General features: G+C 44.1%; 1 protein-coding gene across 1 annotated transcript in view; it reads right to left on the bottom strand.

Moving 5' to 3' along the window:
* topbp1 (DNA topoisomerase II binding protein 1) overlaps positions 1-16,878 on the bottom strand; it is a 44,446-nt gene that overhangs the window by 15,392 nt on the left and 12,176 nt on the right. The window contains exons 11-19 of the mRNA XM_083650732.1: positions 13,966-14,138; positions 9,430-9,641; positions 7,049-7,365; positions 5,971-6,156; positions 5,073-5,188; positions 3,539-3,662; positions 2,513-2,671; positions 1,016-1,103; positions 732-933 (exon numbers count right to left, since the gene is read on the bottom strand). Of these exons, the coding sequence (XP_083506858.1) occupies positions 732-933; positions 1,016-1,103; positions 2,513-2,671; positions 3,539-3,662; positions 5,073-5,188; positions 5,971-6,156; positions 7,049-7,365; positions 9,430-9,641; positions 13,966-14,138 (1,577 nt within the window). The remainder of the gene's footprint in view (positions 1-731; positions 934-1,015; positions 1,104-2,512; positions 2,672-3,538; positions 3,663-5,072; positions 5,189-5,970; positions 6,157-7,048; positions 7,366-9,429; positions 9,642-13,965; positions 14,139-16,878) is intronic.

Below are 16,878 nucleotides of genomic sequence, written 5' to 3'. Positions count from 1 at the left end.
TTCCCCATGGTAAGTGAGAGTGTTGCTTCTACTGCTCGTTCTCATGCTGTCGAGAACGAGCAAAGCTTTTTTTTGGTGAAAGAATCCTCCAGGGCGCTTCTTGTTAACAGTCCGAGTGAGTGGCAGGTCGAACGTCAAAGGCACTTCATCCATATTTATGATCTGCTCCGGTTCGATGGAATATTCCTTGATCTTCCTTTGTGTGAATTCGCCGAAGTTTGTGATTTTCTCCTGGTAGTCGGGGGAGGGAGTTGATGGCCGAGTGGCCGTTTGCTTACCGTAATTACCATATGTAAGTGGTCACGCACAGAGGGGATTGTCGGGATGGCTGTTTGAGGAAGCTCCCATTTACAGTATTACCGTAACATTTCAACAAAACAACATAACACAACACCACACCACCGTTGTTTATTTTTACAGTGCACACAGTGTCCGCGGTGTGGTGAAAAGAGGGCAAGAGAGGAAATTAAAACAGAAGTGGATTTATAGTTAGAAAGAGTGCTAAAAAAGAGAGATTTTATTTGTATTTTTTTTTTTTTTTCTGAAAAAATCCATAGATAAGACGCACCGTTATATAAGCCGCAGGGGCCAAAAAACGGGGAAAAAGCCGCGGCTTATAGTCCGGAATTTACGGTAGTTGACAGTCATAACATAACAGTGGGGGAGCTACTCTGTTTGGGGTTATAGTTTGACCATGAACTTGCCTTCTCATTGCATGATGCCATCCCTACCTCAGAGCTTCTAGAGTGCGTCTGCTGCCACTGCGTCCGACCCGGGACAGATCGGGCGTGTTGGGGCCAGAGTCGGCGGCCCCTGAGCCCACCCTTGTGAGTCTGGCTGAGGCACGCCTCCCTGTGCTCAGTTTGGTGGCTGACATAATCTCCTGTAGTTGCCTATGAAGGTTCTCTCTCATTTCCGACGTTTCGGACAAATCTAAAGCAAAAGATAAGCAATCAAATTAATTAGCACAAGCTATCATTCCTATACAATAAGGTTAACTGAGGTAGAGACCCACCTCTCCTTTCTGGAGTGCCCTGTAGCTCGTCACCATCTACCACTCCATCACTCACATGACGGGAGGTTGTGGCTTCATCCTGCTCAGACTGAAGGAAAGACAGGAAAATTAAAAAGGGATGTCTCTATATGTCCACCAGGCAGGCACCTCTCTTTATTAGTCAACAGCAGTAATACATAAAGCACTTTGAGCTCCATGTTGTGTATGAAAGGTGCTTTACAAATAAAGGTTATTCTTTTTATTATTGTTATTGTTAATAAAAGGATGCACATTCACAACACAGGTTTGAGGCTCCTGCTGTTGCTAAGCCACTACAGAAACACATTTGATGTTTCGGACTAAAAACAGACTAAACTCTCAGCACATGCTGAACATGTCAACATGAGGTTTTCAGTGGACGTAGCCTAGAACTTGTTTCCACAAAGTCATGTCATAATTGAATGTGGTACATAATTAAAAAGGTCAGCGTTTCAGTGTCTTGCTCATGAACACTATGGCTGAATCCAAATGTCCGGACTTCACTGCACATGCAGACTCGCGGACTTTGCGGTAAGAAATACCCAATCCCATACATACTACATGTCTGTAATTTGAATGTCTATGCCTATATGTTGTATAGAAATAAAGGCTTGTGTATCAGCGACTTCTATAATGTCACAGTAAGTACGACTGAAGTCCACGAGGGCTCAGTCCACAAGTCGTGGACATTTGGATTCAGCATGTGCCAATCTGCTGCATCAAACGACCTGGGGCCCATACCACGAATGGAGGATAAACAGATCCAGGATCTGTTTCCAGAGAGCTGTTTCCAGAGAGCTTATTGGTCAGAAGATGGGTCTTCATGGGTTTTAGTCTCATCCTCTGAACTTAACCTAGTCCAGACCAGGTTAGCCGTGCAGCATAAGTTGCCATGGAAATCTCAGTAAGAAGTGAACTAGTGTCGTAGCACGGCAAACCCAGGGTTAAACCTGAAGTTACCTATGCCCCCCAATCTTGCTTTGTGGTATAGGCCTCTGATCTTGTCCCTTGCGCGCACACACACTACATATCTCACACCTATAATCTGAGAGGAGGGCGGCATGGCGCCCCACAATTGGTCAACAGCAGTTGGGCAAGCGTGGGCGAGTAGTCTGCGAGCCGGTGAAGCGGCCGAGCCCGCGCAGGGGGAAACTAAAGCGGGACAATATTGTGACTGGAAAACTCTACAACGTTGGACCGGAAGCGCCCGCAACTGTCATGGCGACGACTGGGCCGCTACTTCCGCTGTGGCCCAGACAACGAGTTTACAGTATGTGCTGCCTCCTGCAGGCGAGGCGGCACAACCGTCGAGCTCTGTATGATGACTGACGGCGCAGAAATGAGCGAGGAGGGGGGGGGAGGAGGAAGATGACGACGCACGGTATGCTAGAATTTCTGGTAGTATATAGTATATATATACACATACATATATATATATATATATACACACACAGAGGTGAATTACTTGTTCAGACCCACCTTGTTGTCCGGGGCAACAGCAACATCTCTGAGTTGGTTGCGTGTGAAAGGTGGTGACCTCTGGGAGCTCTCTGGCACCTGGCTGAGGGTTAGGCTCATCTTTGGGTTGTAGGTGAAAGGATACAGAGACTCGGCGACATGCCTCTGCTCCTCAGCACACTGCACAAGACAGCACCGACAGCTTGTTAGTGTGCACACTACATACCCATACATCAATGTACATTAGAGCGGTCACAAGAATTAAGGGAATTAAATCACTATAAAGGGGGAACTCATAATTGAAACTCCCATCTGTGTTTAAAATTAGCACATCAAAGCTGTGTGATTAACTGTTGTGATTACTGTTGATAGGACACTCATGTTGTGAGGTGATGCATGCTATTCACACTGAATGCTAATAAGATGCACAACACCGTACCTACTACCATGAAAGTGAGGTCCCAGTCCCACATTAAATCAAATGTGTAGGGTGTCGATCAAAATCTTCAGAACAAAACTGCTTTATAAGCAGTGTAATATATATATATATATATATATATATATATATATATATATATATCTATTAGCACCCCATCCTGGCTCTCTTGTGAGGGAGTGCCCGCAACTGTCATAGACAGGGGGAATAGACTAACAGAGGGTCATGTGCATCAAGCAGGAGGAATAGACTAACAGAGGGTCATGTGCATCAAGCAGGAGGAATAGACTAACAGAGGGTCATGTGCATCAAGCAGGGGGAATAGACTAACAGAGGGTCATGTGCATCAAGCAGGAGGAATAGACTAACAGAGGGTCATGTGCATCAAGCCCAGGACTTTAATTGGGTAGTGAGGGAGTGTCAGTAGTGAGAAGAGGAACATGCATAACATCAAATCTGATTTTCCATCAAACAACTACCCTGAAATGTATTCAGAATCTTCAACAAAGTATCAGTCCTACTGTGAGCAGTATCAGTCAGTATAATGTTCCATGTCTCCTTGTGCAGAGCTGTACAGAGTAACAGTTGATATTTGATAGTGGGGAACTTACAGCTTGGAGCCAGCAATGGGACACCACATGCAGCCCTCTGTCCTTAACTCCTCTGTACTCGCGTGTGTTGTCTCCCACACGGCCCTGGTAGATGTAGTGTGTCACTGTTTCGTCACAAGTCCACCTGAACAAAGTTGAGAGAGATACTTATTCAGGGTCCATACACATTTTGACCAATGGATTTCCATGACTTTTCCATGACTTTAAAACAAATTTCCATGACCAAACATTTTGTGAAGTCTCGGTGCATACATGAAAAAGTGAGTGAGTTACGACATTCTAACTTTAAAATGTCACTAGCCTACACTTCACTTACTGCAGCCTTTAAAACCAGGAAAATACAACATTTATGCCGTATCACCATATATTACCATATCAAACATCTAAGACGATATCTACTCTCATATCACAATATTGATATAAAATCGATATATTGCCCACCCCTAATATTGAGTGCCAGAATCAACCTCCCAATGATGCAATTTGCAGAAAAACATCATTATTAGTTTTCAACGATTATCAATCACTGCTTTCAACTTATTTCTGATGTAATGGTCTTGTCAAGTTAAATGAGCCTGAGGTCAGTTGTTTATGAATTTTAATCACTCACTTTCACTCTTTTGCAGGAATTCAGTTCGCTTAAAATGCTTTGTGGTTGACTGGATCCACTTTCACTTGACCAACCTGCCTGCTTTTGAGCACTGACTAACTGTAGCCTATTAGAACAATGAATACTTGCTATGCTGATATCGCTTAATGATGATGCACAGCCATAATGTCATTTTACTACAATAATCAGTGTTATCAAAGCTTATATACATGTACAGTGATCTGATGTCCCCTATACTTAAATTTATGTGATTTATTTTATATTTTCGCAACCAGATCACTTATTAAACTGCGTCATGAATAACTTTACTTGGCAGAGGGTCTGCGCTCGTACTGAGCGCATTTCCTTGTCAAACTGGTGAAAAACGTTTGCTCGTCACAAAATAACACTCGTTTGACGACTTATTTCGCTAACCTTGTGGTCAGACAATCGACATAAATAAATAGACTCAGAGCAGCCATGTTTGTTGTGCTGAGCTCGCTAGCTACAGCACTGAGTGAGAGAGGAGGGGGGAACGCCCATGGCTGGGAGTCAGAGCACTCCGCACTGCCAGCCAATATCATTGCCAGCTACACACACACACACACACACGCGGCGCTGTCACATACATGTAACATTACTTTTTTTTAAAGGCCGCAAATTATTCTTAACTCAGCATAAATGAACGTCATGAAAATATTTATTAAACAAATTTTCATGACTTTTCCAAAACGTTTGGGGATTACCGTACATTTTTTCCCAAAACTTTTCCATGACCTGGAAATTTAATTTTTATATCCATGATTTTCCAGGCTTTTCCATGACCGTACGAAACCTGCTTATTAAACTAATGACGGCAAAGCTTCATATCATCTTTTATTAACTGGCACCCATAGTCATTTACAGTCCTTGAGTTTGAGTTTGAGGACAAAATGCGTTGGATACCTGAAGTCTGCTCCCAGTGAGGCTGCAATGGCATTCAGTTCACCCTGCATCTTGCTCAGCTTCTTTCCCACACATATCACAACACCGCTCAGAGGACGGGGCTCCTTTTCCGGGACCTACAAACCCAAAATTGGGAATCTTTTTATTTACCGTATATACATGTCAAGTGATATAAATACTAAGTACTCTCATCTTGAACCCTGTGTGCCAGAATGTATGTAACTATACGAGCTCCTCCACCTTATGTCACAAAGACAGGGTCCTGTACATTACAGTACACACGGTAAATAAAGAAATTCAGATTCTGAGAATAAACCACCAATGTAGGGCTGGAGAGTATGACATGTGAGATGCTTTATGGTGCATATGTTCCAAGTGAGTCTTTGCTCTGTGAACTTGCTGTTTGGGGGAAGTTTTGCAAATTGTATCAACTATAAATCCACACACGAGAGAGTCGGAGAGGATGTGCCATGGAGAGGAGGTGCCATGGAGAGGATGTGCCATGGAGAGGAGGTGCCATGGAGAGGATGTGCCATGGAGAGGAGGTGCCATGGACTAACTTTTTTTTTTTTTTGGGTCACGTGTTTAGCTTCACAGGCTCAACCGGAGTTTCGCTGGCTCCAGCCAATTTCTTGTCATCAGTGGTGTCACTCTGTTTATGTGAGCAATTTGTGATGTCATCAGTGATGTAACTTGAGCAATTGTGATGTCACTCTCACTCAAGCAATTGTGATTCATCGGTTATGTCACTTGAGCAATTGTGCGCCATGGAGCGGAACTGCCTGTTCAGTGTCTTGCTCAAAGGCCCTCTTGGCTGAACCTTTAGTATATGGGACAGCTTATCTAAGCACTAGACCCCCCCCTGCTGCCCCTCTCTCTGTGTGTTGCGTGTGTTCACCTCTTGCTCAGTGGTCTTGGTGAGCTGGGGGCTGGCGCTGAGTGCCTGCATGTCTGAGGTGTGGTTGCGGGTGCTGTTGGCCAGAGCCACCTTCATGTTCCTGTTGATGACATCAGTCAGCGGGGTCTCCACCTTCTCTCCTGGCTTGGACCTTCCCCCTGGACTATCCAACGCTCCTAGTGCATCCTAAACAAAAGGACAACCCGTGTACAGTGTCACGGGTCGAGCTGTGGGTCAGATACCCCTGGGTTAGGACTGTCATATCATTTATGTTATTTGCACAGAATTATCAGACGGGAAGTGGGAGTGGCTTATGGTAGTTTATATGACGTGGCATTTCCTCTCCCCCAGAGCTAGGTGAAGGAGCCACGGATGCTCCGTCACGGCTGGTCTCTAGAGCCTGTCATTTGTTTTCACGTAGGGGTGTGAATGTGTTGAGTTATTCTTTTGTCCATCACCAAAGCTATAGACGGAGGCTCATTCTAGGTAGCCTTCACACCACAGACTGGGCTGTCCATTGAAGCCAAGGCCGTCTATCTGTCATCGCCCCGACCTGTCCCAGGTAAGCACTCCTGTTTGTTGACTTCTCGTATGATAATTGTTGTGCAAAGTTGTTCTGTTGTTGTTGTAGCGGGTCTGGTTCAGTTAGACACGAGTCTGATCCTATTTTGAGAACCGGACCACGTTACAACAGTATAATCATGTCAAACAGTAACTGTCATCCGACACCTGTCAAATGTCACGATTGTTTGCTACTGGTCTAGAGCAGGGGTTCCCAACCTTTTTTGTGCCAAGGACCGGTAGATAAATGGAAAAAAAAGTCTGTTTATGTTTTTGTTTCAACTACAAACATAAATAAACGTCAACTTGAAACTATGTTTCAACTACCACACACAGCCTATAATATTATAGCCTATGTTTTTTTTTTGACCGGCTCGCGGCCCGGTGGTTGGGGACCACTGGTCTAGAGCACAAAACAAAATCTAAATCCTAGAGTTGAAAGAGCTGGAAAAGCAGCACTCGTTTGTGGATCAACCCTTGCTATTTGATTGTTCAAAGAGAGTTCAGTGAGTCAAACCTTGACATTGAAAGAGGGTCTGAAAAGCTGATCTCTGCTGAGGAAGCGAGAGGGAGTGTCCAGCTGCAGCTGCAGCTCCTTCTGAGGGGCGCTCCTCCTGCTGCCTTCCTGGCCTTGTCGGGGGGTACTGGTGTCCTCTTTGGGCTTCATCTGGTCTAACACGGAGCGGAACACTTTGCTCTGGAAGCGACCTACATCCAGAGGGGTGACCACCTTGCCACTCTGGGGACCAAGCAAGGGGATCTCTGGGGAGAAATGCGCTGGAGGAGGCATGGTTGGCTTCTGGGAACCACCAACAAAACTCTCATCGTCCCTCTCTGTGGAACAGGAAAAGAAAGTAATTCTCACAGTGCAGGAAGCCATGATATACGTATCTGTCAAAACTGGGCCTGTGACTAGACAAACCAAGCAAGCCATTTGCTTTTGTTCTACTTGCAATTCAATCTACTGACTCATAATAATAATAATAATAATCTACCGGTAATCATAATAATCTACTGACTCAGAACAGTGATTCCCAAAGTGTGGGGCGCAGCCGACTGGTGGGTCGTGCAGGTGCTGCAGGTGGGCCACAAGTCGGACAACCACGTTCTAAAACTAGATTTTTTATTGTTTTATTTGACGTTACTTTCGTCCCGCCCCCGGTCTGCCGCCTCTCATTCATTCGCCCTATTTTCCTCCTTGGTGGTTTTGGACAACCAATAGAAAGACAGTATCCACAGATGCAATGCCAGATGGAAGAAATCCAACACTGCTCTCTGCTGCTTTTCTAGTTTGTTTTGTTTGCAACATGACAAATACATTGTTACACCTTCAAAATTAGTTTTTCTGCATTCAAAACACGTGATTCTGCATTTTTGGGCATCATTTTCTACAAATTTATTTTCTGCTTGTGTGCATACATTTGTGATTCTGTGGGTTCATAGCGATCTCCATGTGACCTATCTGCTCTTGTAGAGGAGATTGTGCTTGAAAAAACAATGCCAGGCATTTTGCACGCAAATAGGCTACTTCTGATGGGGTGTTGGCAATCTGGCTTTGGGTATTTTGCATACATTTTTGTATCTGGATGGATTATTCTTAATTTGCCGTATGCCCAAATTCACATGCTCCGTTAATTAAATAAAAGATATATAGGGACATACGTCATCTTAGTCTTGTGTGTTAATCAGATTTGTGATTAAGGGGCCCTTTACACAAGGACAGTTTCTGGAAGAAACAACACAATAGCGTTTCCTTCACACCTTCTCCCCGTTTACATGAGCGCTGTTGAATTTTTAAAACGCCGTAATGTACATGCCAGGTCGCTAGGTGGCAGTGTGATCACCTTATTCTTTGCCCATACAAGGACGCTGGGGCATGACGTAATTTCGTAATCGTCTTTCCGGTTTTAAACGCGGACGTAGAGTACGCTTTCCGCAGTCATTTAGACTTGCCAAAATGCTTTTTTCAAGCTAAAAAAAACCCCAAACTGTTTTAAAATTTTAATATTTGTCGGGTGAGAATGTAACATATATGTGACCAGTTTATCAGAATAACGCCTATTGGAAATCTTTAACGAGCAGCGAGGACCAGGAGTGCTGAGTGTGCTATCTGTCAAACCCTACTGTAGGCTACTGGCAGTGAGAAAACACTGTCGACGTGCTTTTGTAACTAACGTTAAATGCCGACCGGGTACAGCCATCGGCTCCTCGCAGCAGTAACGTTCTGAACATGTAACTGAAGTTGGCCGCAGTGTAGCTTAATTCTGAATGTTGCCAAACTTCATTCATACTGACGTTTTATTTGGTTGCCAACTCACGCACGGCTATGGCGTAATCGCGTGTGTCGCCTGTGCAGGCACGTCAGAGTTTCTGAAATGTGCCGTTCCAAAGCGATTACATGGAGCCCTCAGCGGGAAGCGTATCAAACAATTCCACTCTGGAGCGTGGTTTAAAAATGTGTCGTTTCCTAAGCGCGAATTCGCCGTCGCCGTCTAAAAGGGAGGCACTAACGATAAAATAATTCCCCGTTTCCATAGGAAACTGTCCTCGTGTAAAGTGCCCCTAAAGGGTTGGGTAGGCCCCGGAAGATTGTCAGATTTCAAAGAGCGCTGCGTCATTCTGAAGTTTGGGAACCCCTGGCCTAGAAAATTAACCATATTTCCATTTTCAATTACATGTATTCATATTTTATAATGTGAATAAGGTTCACTTTATTTGCACCTACAAATGATACAAACCAAAAAACACAAAATAGTACAAAAATACAAATTATAAAAACTGTAAAATGCAAACTCAATCATTGTCTATTTACTAATGCCACCCAGCATGTTCTACATCTATACCATGTAAATCAAACCAATCATCTACCAGGGGCTTCAACCAGGACGTCTCTCTAACCTGGTGATGGAGGAAGGTCAACTAGAAAACGCTCCTCCTCTGCCCTCTGGCCTGTCCGAGCAGACTCTAGTATCCAACGCATGGTGACAGCTGGCAGCCCCCATTTCTTTGCTGCCTGGTACTTGGTGCCTTCTGGGCTTTGCAGCACCAGGTGAGTACTGGCCAGCATGCCTTTCTTCTGGTTGGCCATGCGCACAAAGTAATCCTGGACACTGCAGGAGGGAGGGGAAGAAAGATGTAGAGAGAAAGACAGGTCACTCACAATGGTCAGACAAGAGTAGTAGTCCAGGCAAAGTAGCGTTTTACGACAAACTAATTGTAAAAGAATTTTTTGCAGCTTAGATCATTTCTATGAGGTGTCCAGAACAACATACTAAAAGTCCTAAGAAATCCTAGTTGAGGAAATATGTTTAATTCTCATCAATCCAAGATGTGTGCCAGTAAGGCCAGACAACAATACACCCCAATGGGGCTATTTTTTTCCTTTACTCCTATCAAAATAAAACTTTATACAATGAAAGTATCCATGAAAAGTAACATTTTTTGTATTACAAGTTTTTTGAAAATGAATTTGAATATGCAAATGAGCTATACACTAATCGAATATATACCCAAAATATACCCGCATAGGAGTAAAGGAAAAAATGAAGCCTATCACAATCAAACCTCACACAGTGAAAGTATACATGAAAAGGAACTTTTTTGTTTTACAAGTTTCTTGGAAAAATCTATTTTAAATATGCAAATGAGCTCAACACTAGGCCTAATTGACTTGTCCAATAAGCCATAAAGTCACAAGTAAAACAGGGGCCAAATAACTAACACATTCATGTCTATTCAGTAAGTTAACCTATGCATAAACAAGATAAATTTGAAGTCACTTGCCACACTTACCTGGGTCACTTGCCACAAAAAGACTTATATTGACCTTAAGAATTGATTGCACAATCTTGCCTCCAGTTGCTTTCTAAATTATTATTTTTTAAAGAAAGTGATTTAAGATGAATCGCGATGCATCGTGATGCATCGTTTAATCGAATCGAAGACAGATGAATCGTAATCGAATCGAATCGTGAGGCCAGTGAAGATTCACAGCCCTAGATGACGGTGGCATACGATGCTCTGTCGGTGTTAAGCGAGAATACACTTGTAGTGTGGCCAGTCTCCCGACCAAGACATGTCACAAATTTATGGCAGTATGATGGCCTCGTCTGACATGGTGACATCGTGAACGACAAAAAATATCGTGTAGTCTGATCCTGGCATAAGAGAGAGTAGAGTAGCCTTCATACTGTATCTATGTATTGTTATCATGTAACCTGTCGAATGGAAGGTGTAGTATTCTTCTTTTAGCACTGACATGCTGCATGTACATCCTGTCTGTGTTTTGCTGTAATTTTGAGGTCTGTAATGTGTGGTATCTCTTGCGATGACACGTTACAGGTATATCAGTTTGTTGCGTACATCCTGTCTAAAGTATAAATACCTTGGACTTTTCTTTGATGAACACATGTCATTCTTACATGGAACATCAGTGTTGGCAGACTCAGCGAGTAGAGCTTTAGGAGGCATCATTGGGAAAACTAAGATCCTAAGAAATATGAGCTATGCCACATATACCCAGTTATACCAGTCATGCATCTGTCCTATTCTGGATTACTCCTCTGGAGTGTGGGGGTTCAGATACTTTAACAAAAATGTAAGCGTGCACAATAGGGCAATCAGATATTTCCTTGGAGTCCACAAATTTGCTCCTTTAACTGCTGTTAATGGTGACATGGGATGGATACCGTGTGAAATCCGGTGGAAGAGCAATATGGTAAACCTGTGGAATAGAATGCTTGACCTGCCAGATGACAGAATGGCGAGCAGGATCTTTACGTGGGATCTCTCAATAGGAGGTCATTGGGTGACAGAAATGTTGGATCTTCTCCAGGAGCATGGGCTTGAGCATCTCTACATCCACAGGCGGAAAGTGGATGTGGGGGTGTTCAAGGAACTTGCAATGATAAAATATAAAACTAAATGGTTGGAAGAAATCAATGATAAACCGAAATTACGTACATATTGTCAGTTTAAATCTGTGTATGATTGTGAAAAATATGTTGTGTATGATCTATCTAAGAGCCAGCGATCTCTGTGTGCACAGTTTCGTTCTGGGATATTACCACTGCATATTGAAACAGGACGGTACAATGGAACTGAAGTAGATGAAAGGCTATGTGGCTACTGTGATCTTTGTGTAGTTGAGGATGAAACCCACTTTCTACTGTACTGCCCACTCTATGACGACCTAAGAAAAACACTCTTTGACAAAGTACCGTCATATGTAGGTCTGTCCCTGGATAGTGATATTGTTAAATTGTTATTTAATAACCATACATTTGCAATATCTAATTATATCCATAAAGCCTGGAACAGAAGGAAACATCTAACTTATGCATAGTGGCACTGTAGATAGAACATGCCAACATGGTTTCAATTTGTTTTCATTTCTAAGCATTCTTCACGTGGTTTGTATTGTAAATTGCATCATCTTGTCTAGCCGCTAACATCCTTTTTCATAAAAAAAAAAAAAAAAAAAAAAAAAAAAAAAAAGTTTGTGTAGGTCTGATTGAAGTCATATATTGTATTTATAATGTTTATTATTTTGTGTCAGTGTGTTGGCACTGGAAACAATTGTTGTATTTAAAATGTGTCTGAATAATCCCGTAAGGGATGGGCTGCATGCAGCCAGACACGAAAATAAAATATTCATTCATTCATTCATTCATTCATTCCTGTCTGTGTTTTGCTGTAATTTTGATGTCTGTAATGCTGTGGTATCTTTTGCGATGACACGTTACATGTATATTTCAGTTTGTGCGTTGAATGAATGTAATGAGTGATTGTTTTGATATTTATTGGGGACTACGGATGTAAATTAGCATTAGCTAACTCCGGCATATTTACATGTTTTCGTATATAGAGGCTTCTGTATTTCTGAACATGTCCATTAATGTGCATTGTCCCGTCACAATAAACCAATAAAGTAAAGTAAAGTAAAGTACCGTAAATTCCGGACTATAAGGCGCACCGGTCTATAAGCCGCACCTTCAAAGGTGACTATTTTTTTCTTCTATAAGCCGCACCGGTCTATAAGCCGCGGGTGTTTTGATGTTTAATTACCATATGTAAGGCTTCGTGCACAGAGGGGATTGTCGGGAAAGAGATGGCTGTTTGGGGAAGCTCCCATTTATTAACATTTCAACAAAACAAAAGTCAGGTCACTAATCCCCAGACAAAATCACACATTGTGGTATTTTTTGTTTTTTTTACAGTGCACACAGTGTCCGCGGTGTGGTGAAAAGAGGGCAAGAGAGGAAATTAAAACAGAAGTGGATTTATAGTTAGAAAGAGTGCTAAAGAAGAGAGAATTCCGTTTTTTATTTTTTTATTTTAGTTACTCACAGTACTATTGACCAGTCCAACTCAAAAGATATTCGGCAGTTTCACTTTGAGCTCTTGTTCCGCCGCTGTCCATCAATGGTTATGACGAGTCTCGCTGGGTACAGTACGCCAAAGCGATATCCATTGACTCGATGATGCTGTTGTATGTTGCGCGTTTCTGTTGCACCAACGCGGAGAGGTCCTGCCGGACGAAAAAGCGCGTACCCTCCCAGGTGAGGGGCTTCTTCCCCGCAGCCTGGAGGATGAGTTGACGGTCGGGCCAGCGGAGTAGGCAGATGAAGATGGCCCTCGGTGGCAGGCCGGGGTCTGGACGTGGCCGAGGCGCCCGGTGTGCCCTGTCCACCTCTGGTGGTTTCTCGCCTTCCTTCAGGTCCAGGATGTAACACAGGATTTTGCCACGAAAGCGTCCATGTCACCAATCTCAGCTCCCTCTTTTACATTGATCAGGCGAATGTTATTTCTTTTACTCCTGCTGATTAAGTCATCAACCTGCGTGTGCAGGGTTTCGATTTTGCATTTTATCCATTTTCGGACTCACTGTGTTGTTTTTGTCCTCCAGTGCGCGGATGCGCTTTTCCGCATTATAAACTCTGTTCACGGTTGCCTTAGTTTCTTTAGTGAGTGAGTGGATGGACTTCTGCACGTTTTCAAACTTGTTTTCAAGCTGCTCAAAACCTCTGAGTGATGTCGGACTTAATCGATAGTGTTTCACGGAGTAAAAGTTTAGCCCAAGCGGTGTATCTCCAGCCTCCAGCAGGTGAGTCATTTCCTCATTCATGGCGTGATTGCTTCGTCTTTTTCTTTCTGCTTACCTGTGTTGTGTTATGTTATGTTATGTTATGTTGTTAAAAGAGGGCAAGAGAGGAAATTAAAACAGAAGTGGATTTATAGTTAGAAAGAGTGCTAAAAAAGAGAGATTTTTTTTTTTTTTTGGAAAAAATCCATAGATAAGACGCACCGTTATATAAGCCGCAGGGGGCAAAAAAGGCCAAAAAACGGGAAAAAAGCCGCGGCTTATAGTCCGGAATTTACGGTAGGTAAGAAAATTGTAAGTGTGCGTGTGATCAGACTGCACGGTAGGTGTACCTTGCTCCGAGGTGCTTGGCTAGATGCACTAGGGACTCCCTCTCGGTTCCAGTGAACTGGCTGACGGAGAGAACGCAGCCTTTGAGAGGAGAGCAACCCTCCATCACAGGAACAGGGGTGAACAAAGGGTTGGAGGAAGGTTGCAGAACACACTCCTTTTCCACACACATGGCCTGAAAGAGAACATAAACACGAGAAAAACATTTCCAGTGGCTAAGAAACACATCACAAAACCAATGGAAATTGGTCACATTAACAACAACACACTTGAGACAACATAAGAAAATGCTTTATTAAAAGCATTTTTTGTTGTTTTGTTAAATTAATAGAATCAATTAACAAAAACAAAATACTGTATATGCCCTCTTGTACAATCCTGTCCTTTGTACTAGGGATGGGCATTTTAAGCAATTTAAATACTCGAGTACTCTCCTTCTATTATGAACGAGTACTCGAGTACTCGCGCGCGCGGGGGGGGGGCGGTGGGGGTCTATGTGATTACTATGGTAATGACGGAGCAGCGGTAATCTGCTGTGTGTGGGGCTGTTCACACATAACGTTTTGCATGGAGAAAGCGCTACCTGGAGCATGTGAGGAGAGGGACTGACTGACTGTGATATTAGGTGAGGTGACGCTAAGCTAACGTCTAAAGCCTACCTCAGACAGCATCTCCGATGGTTGGATGGATGGCATTAGCGCTTCGGAGCAGACAATATTGTTGTGAAACAAGCGAAGGCTCAATTCCAATACATGTCCATTGTCCAGTATCATCCATTTTACTTTATGATCACTGTTACACTAACGTAAATCCACGGATTACAAGGTCTGGTGTTCTGCCAAAAAGTGAAAACTGACCACTGACCAGTGTGATTAACGTTACAGCTGCAGCTAAATAGTGATCACCATGAAACGATTGTCTCCCAAAAAGCGATTCTTTCTCCACATTTCTTGTGACTAACGTTATGGGAAACGACAGTGTAGTCAGTAAACTACTGCAAAGTTTTGAATGAGTTTTATCGGGCGTGCGCTATGAAGAAGCGTGCATCTGTCTCCTTCGGGAGCATATCTTCAGCGACTATTTTCGGGATGAGCTGGAAAACTTCCGGTTAAAACTTTCAAAATAATGTTACTTAAACAAAAGTAAATAGCTTATTTATGCACGTTGGAGGAGAAAAGGGTATTTCAACGAACGAAGCAGCAAACCTTATATCAAAATACTCGTTGTGATGTTATATGGCGTGAAACTATGGCTGTAACGCATTACTCAAAATAAATAAGGTTACAACTTACCTAATAAGCCTTTTATTTTGAAATCAACAAAGCGGATGACGAACTTGTGAGGTCTCCAGACCATATTTCAAGAAGAAGGCCACTCATGCATAATCCGATCATCCCCTGACGACAGTCAAGTTCTAGCATAACGTGGTCAGTCAAAGTCCTAGTATGACGTCTGCTATGACGTCAAACATGACGTCAGTTAATCCTCATATATATAGCAAGGGTTCTACGTCACCTCTCTCTCTCTGGCCGATCATAGCAGCAGCTAGTTCACGGCAGTCCATCTCCCTTGAAGCCGTCCTCCGAAGCATTGTTTTGCGGCTGTTTTGCACCACATCTGCAGACCGAATCAGCACCCACTCCTGCATGTCGGATCCCGAGCCAGAGCAGTCCTGGACAGTGACGACAGCTTAAACAACGATACCCCGTTCCGGACCAGCCACGGAGCGTATTTGCCCTCCGAGACGCCTGACGACACCGGCGAAGCGGCCGTGCCACAGGCCGCCAACGTAGCCACAATGAGAAGGCACGGGGCGCGCCACTGCGACGGGCCGCGCCACAGCTCAGCAGCCGTTCCTGTCCCGGGTGTTCAGGCGTCCAGCCCCAGGCTTCTCCTCCAAGCAGGCATCACAGGCCGTTCCATTCCACGTCGCTGTGGTCAGTTGCACGGCAGGCGCAGACCCCTCTGCTATCACCGGGCAGTTAAGTCTTTACTTTAACCGTAAATAAACGGGAGGTTGCGTGAGTAAAAGACGTCACGTCGCTGCCTGATGACGGTGACGTTATCACCGCACATTGCATATTTCACCATGGAGCATGTCTGAGCATCAGTTAGAATCAGGTTAGAATGAGTGTTTACTGTATAACTTCCAGACCGAAGTCAGACGGCCCAGGGAATGCTAACGTCTTTTTCCGTGTCAAGCTACCCAGTCTTAATACACCACTTCCTGTTCTTAACAAATTTCAAAGTAAAATGCCCTGGCGTTTCTTTTAACTGTGGGAATTAGGAAACAGTGAGACAGTAGACGAAGGTTGGTCGAGGTAGTTTACTTCTATCTAGTGTCCTCTAGTAAGAGAGTGGCGTCAGCGGAGGACCAAAATGCGAGACTCATTAGCCAATGAACAGCCAGGAATGGGTCTCGCGCTACTTTTGCATGCGAAAATAAAGCCGATAATGTACAATTTGATTCATTTCAAGGGATGAAGGGAAAGAGAGAGAGCCAGAGAAAGTCAGGGTCAGTCAGAAGGCCAAGTCAGGGGGCCAAGAAGGCCAAGTTAAAATGGTGAGGCGCCAAGGCGGCCAAGTAGGCCAAGCTGGGAAGCGCCAAGTCAGGTAAGGCGCCATGGCGGCCAGGAAGGCCAAGCCGGGAAGCGCCTTAAGTCAGGTAAGGCGCCATGGCGGCCAGGAAGGCCAAGCCGGGAAGCGCCTTAAGTCAGGTAAGGCGCCATGGCGGCCAGGAAGGCCAAGCCGGGAAGCGCCTTAAGTCAGGTAAGCCCGACCGAGTTGGGAGCGCCAGCCGCAAATAGCTGTAAGTCGCTAAAAAGGTCGAAGGCCGGAAAAGTACAATCGCGAGGCGCCAAGGCGGCCAGGTAGGCCAAGCTGGGAAGCGCTATCGCGAGGTGCCCGACCGAGTT

This window comes from Poromitra crassiceps, assembly GCF_964638095.1.
Source record: "Poromitra crassiceps genome assembly, chromosome: 2".
NCBI classification, from domain to species: domain Eukaryota; kingdom Metazoa; phylum Chordata; class Actinopteri; order Beryciformes; family Melamphaidae; genus Poromitra; species Poromitra crassiceps.
The sequence above is the reverse complement of the archived record's forward strand: the minus strand, read 5'-3'. Positions and strand labels throughout refer to the sequence as shown.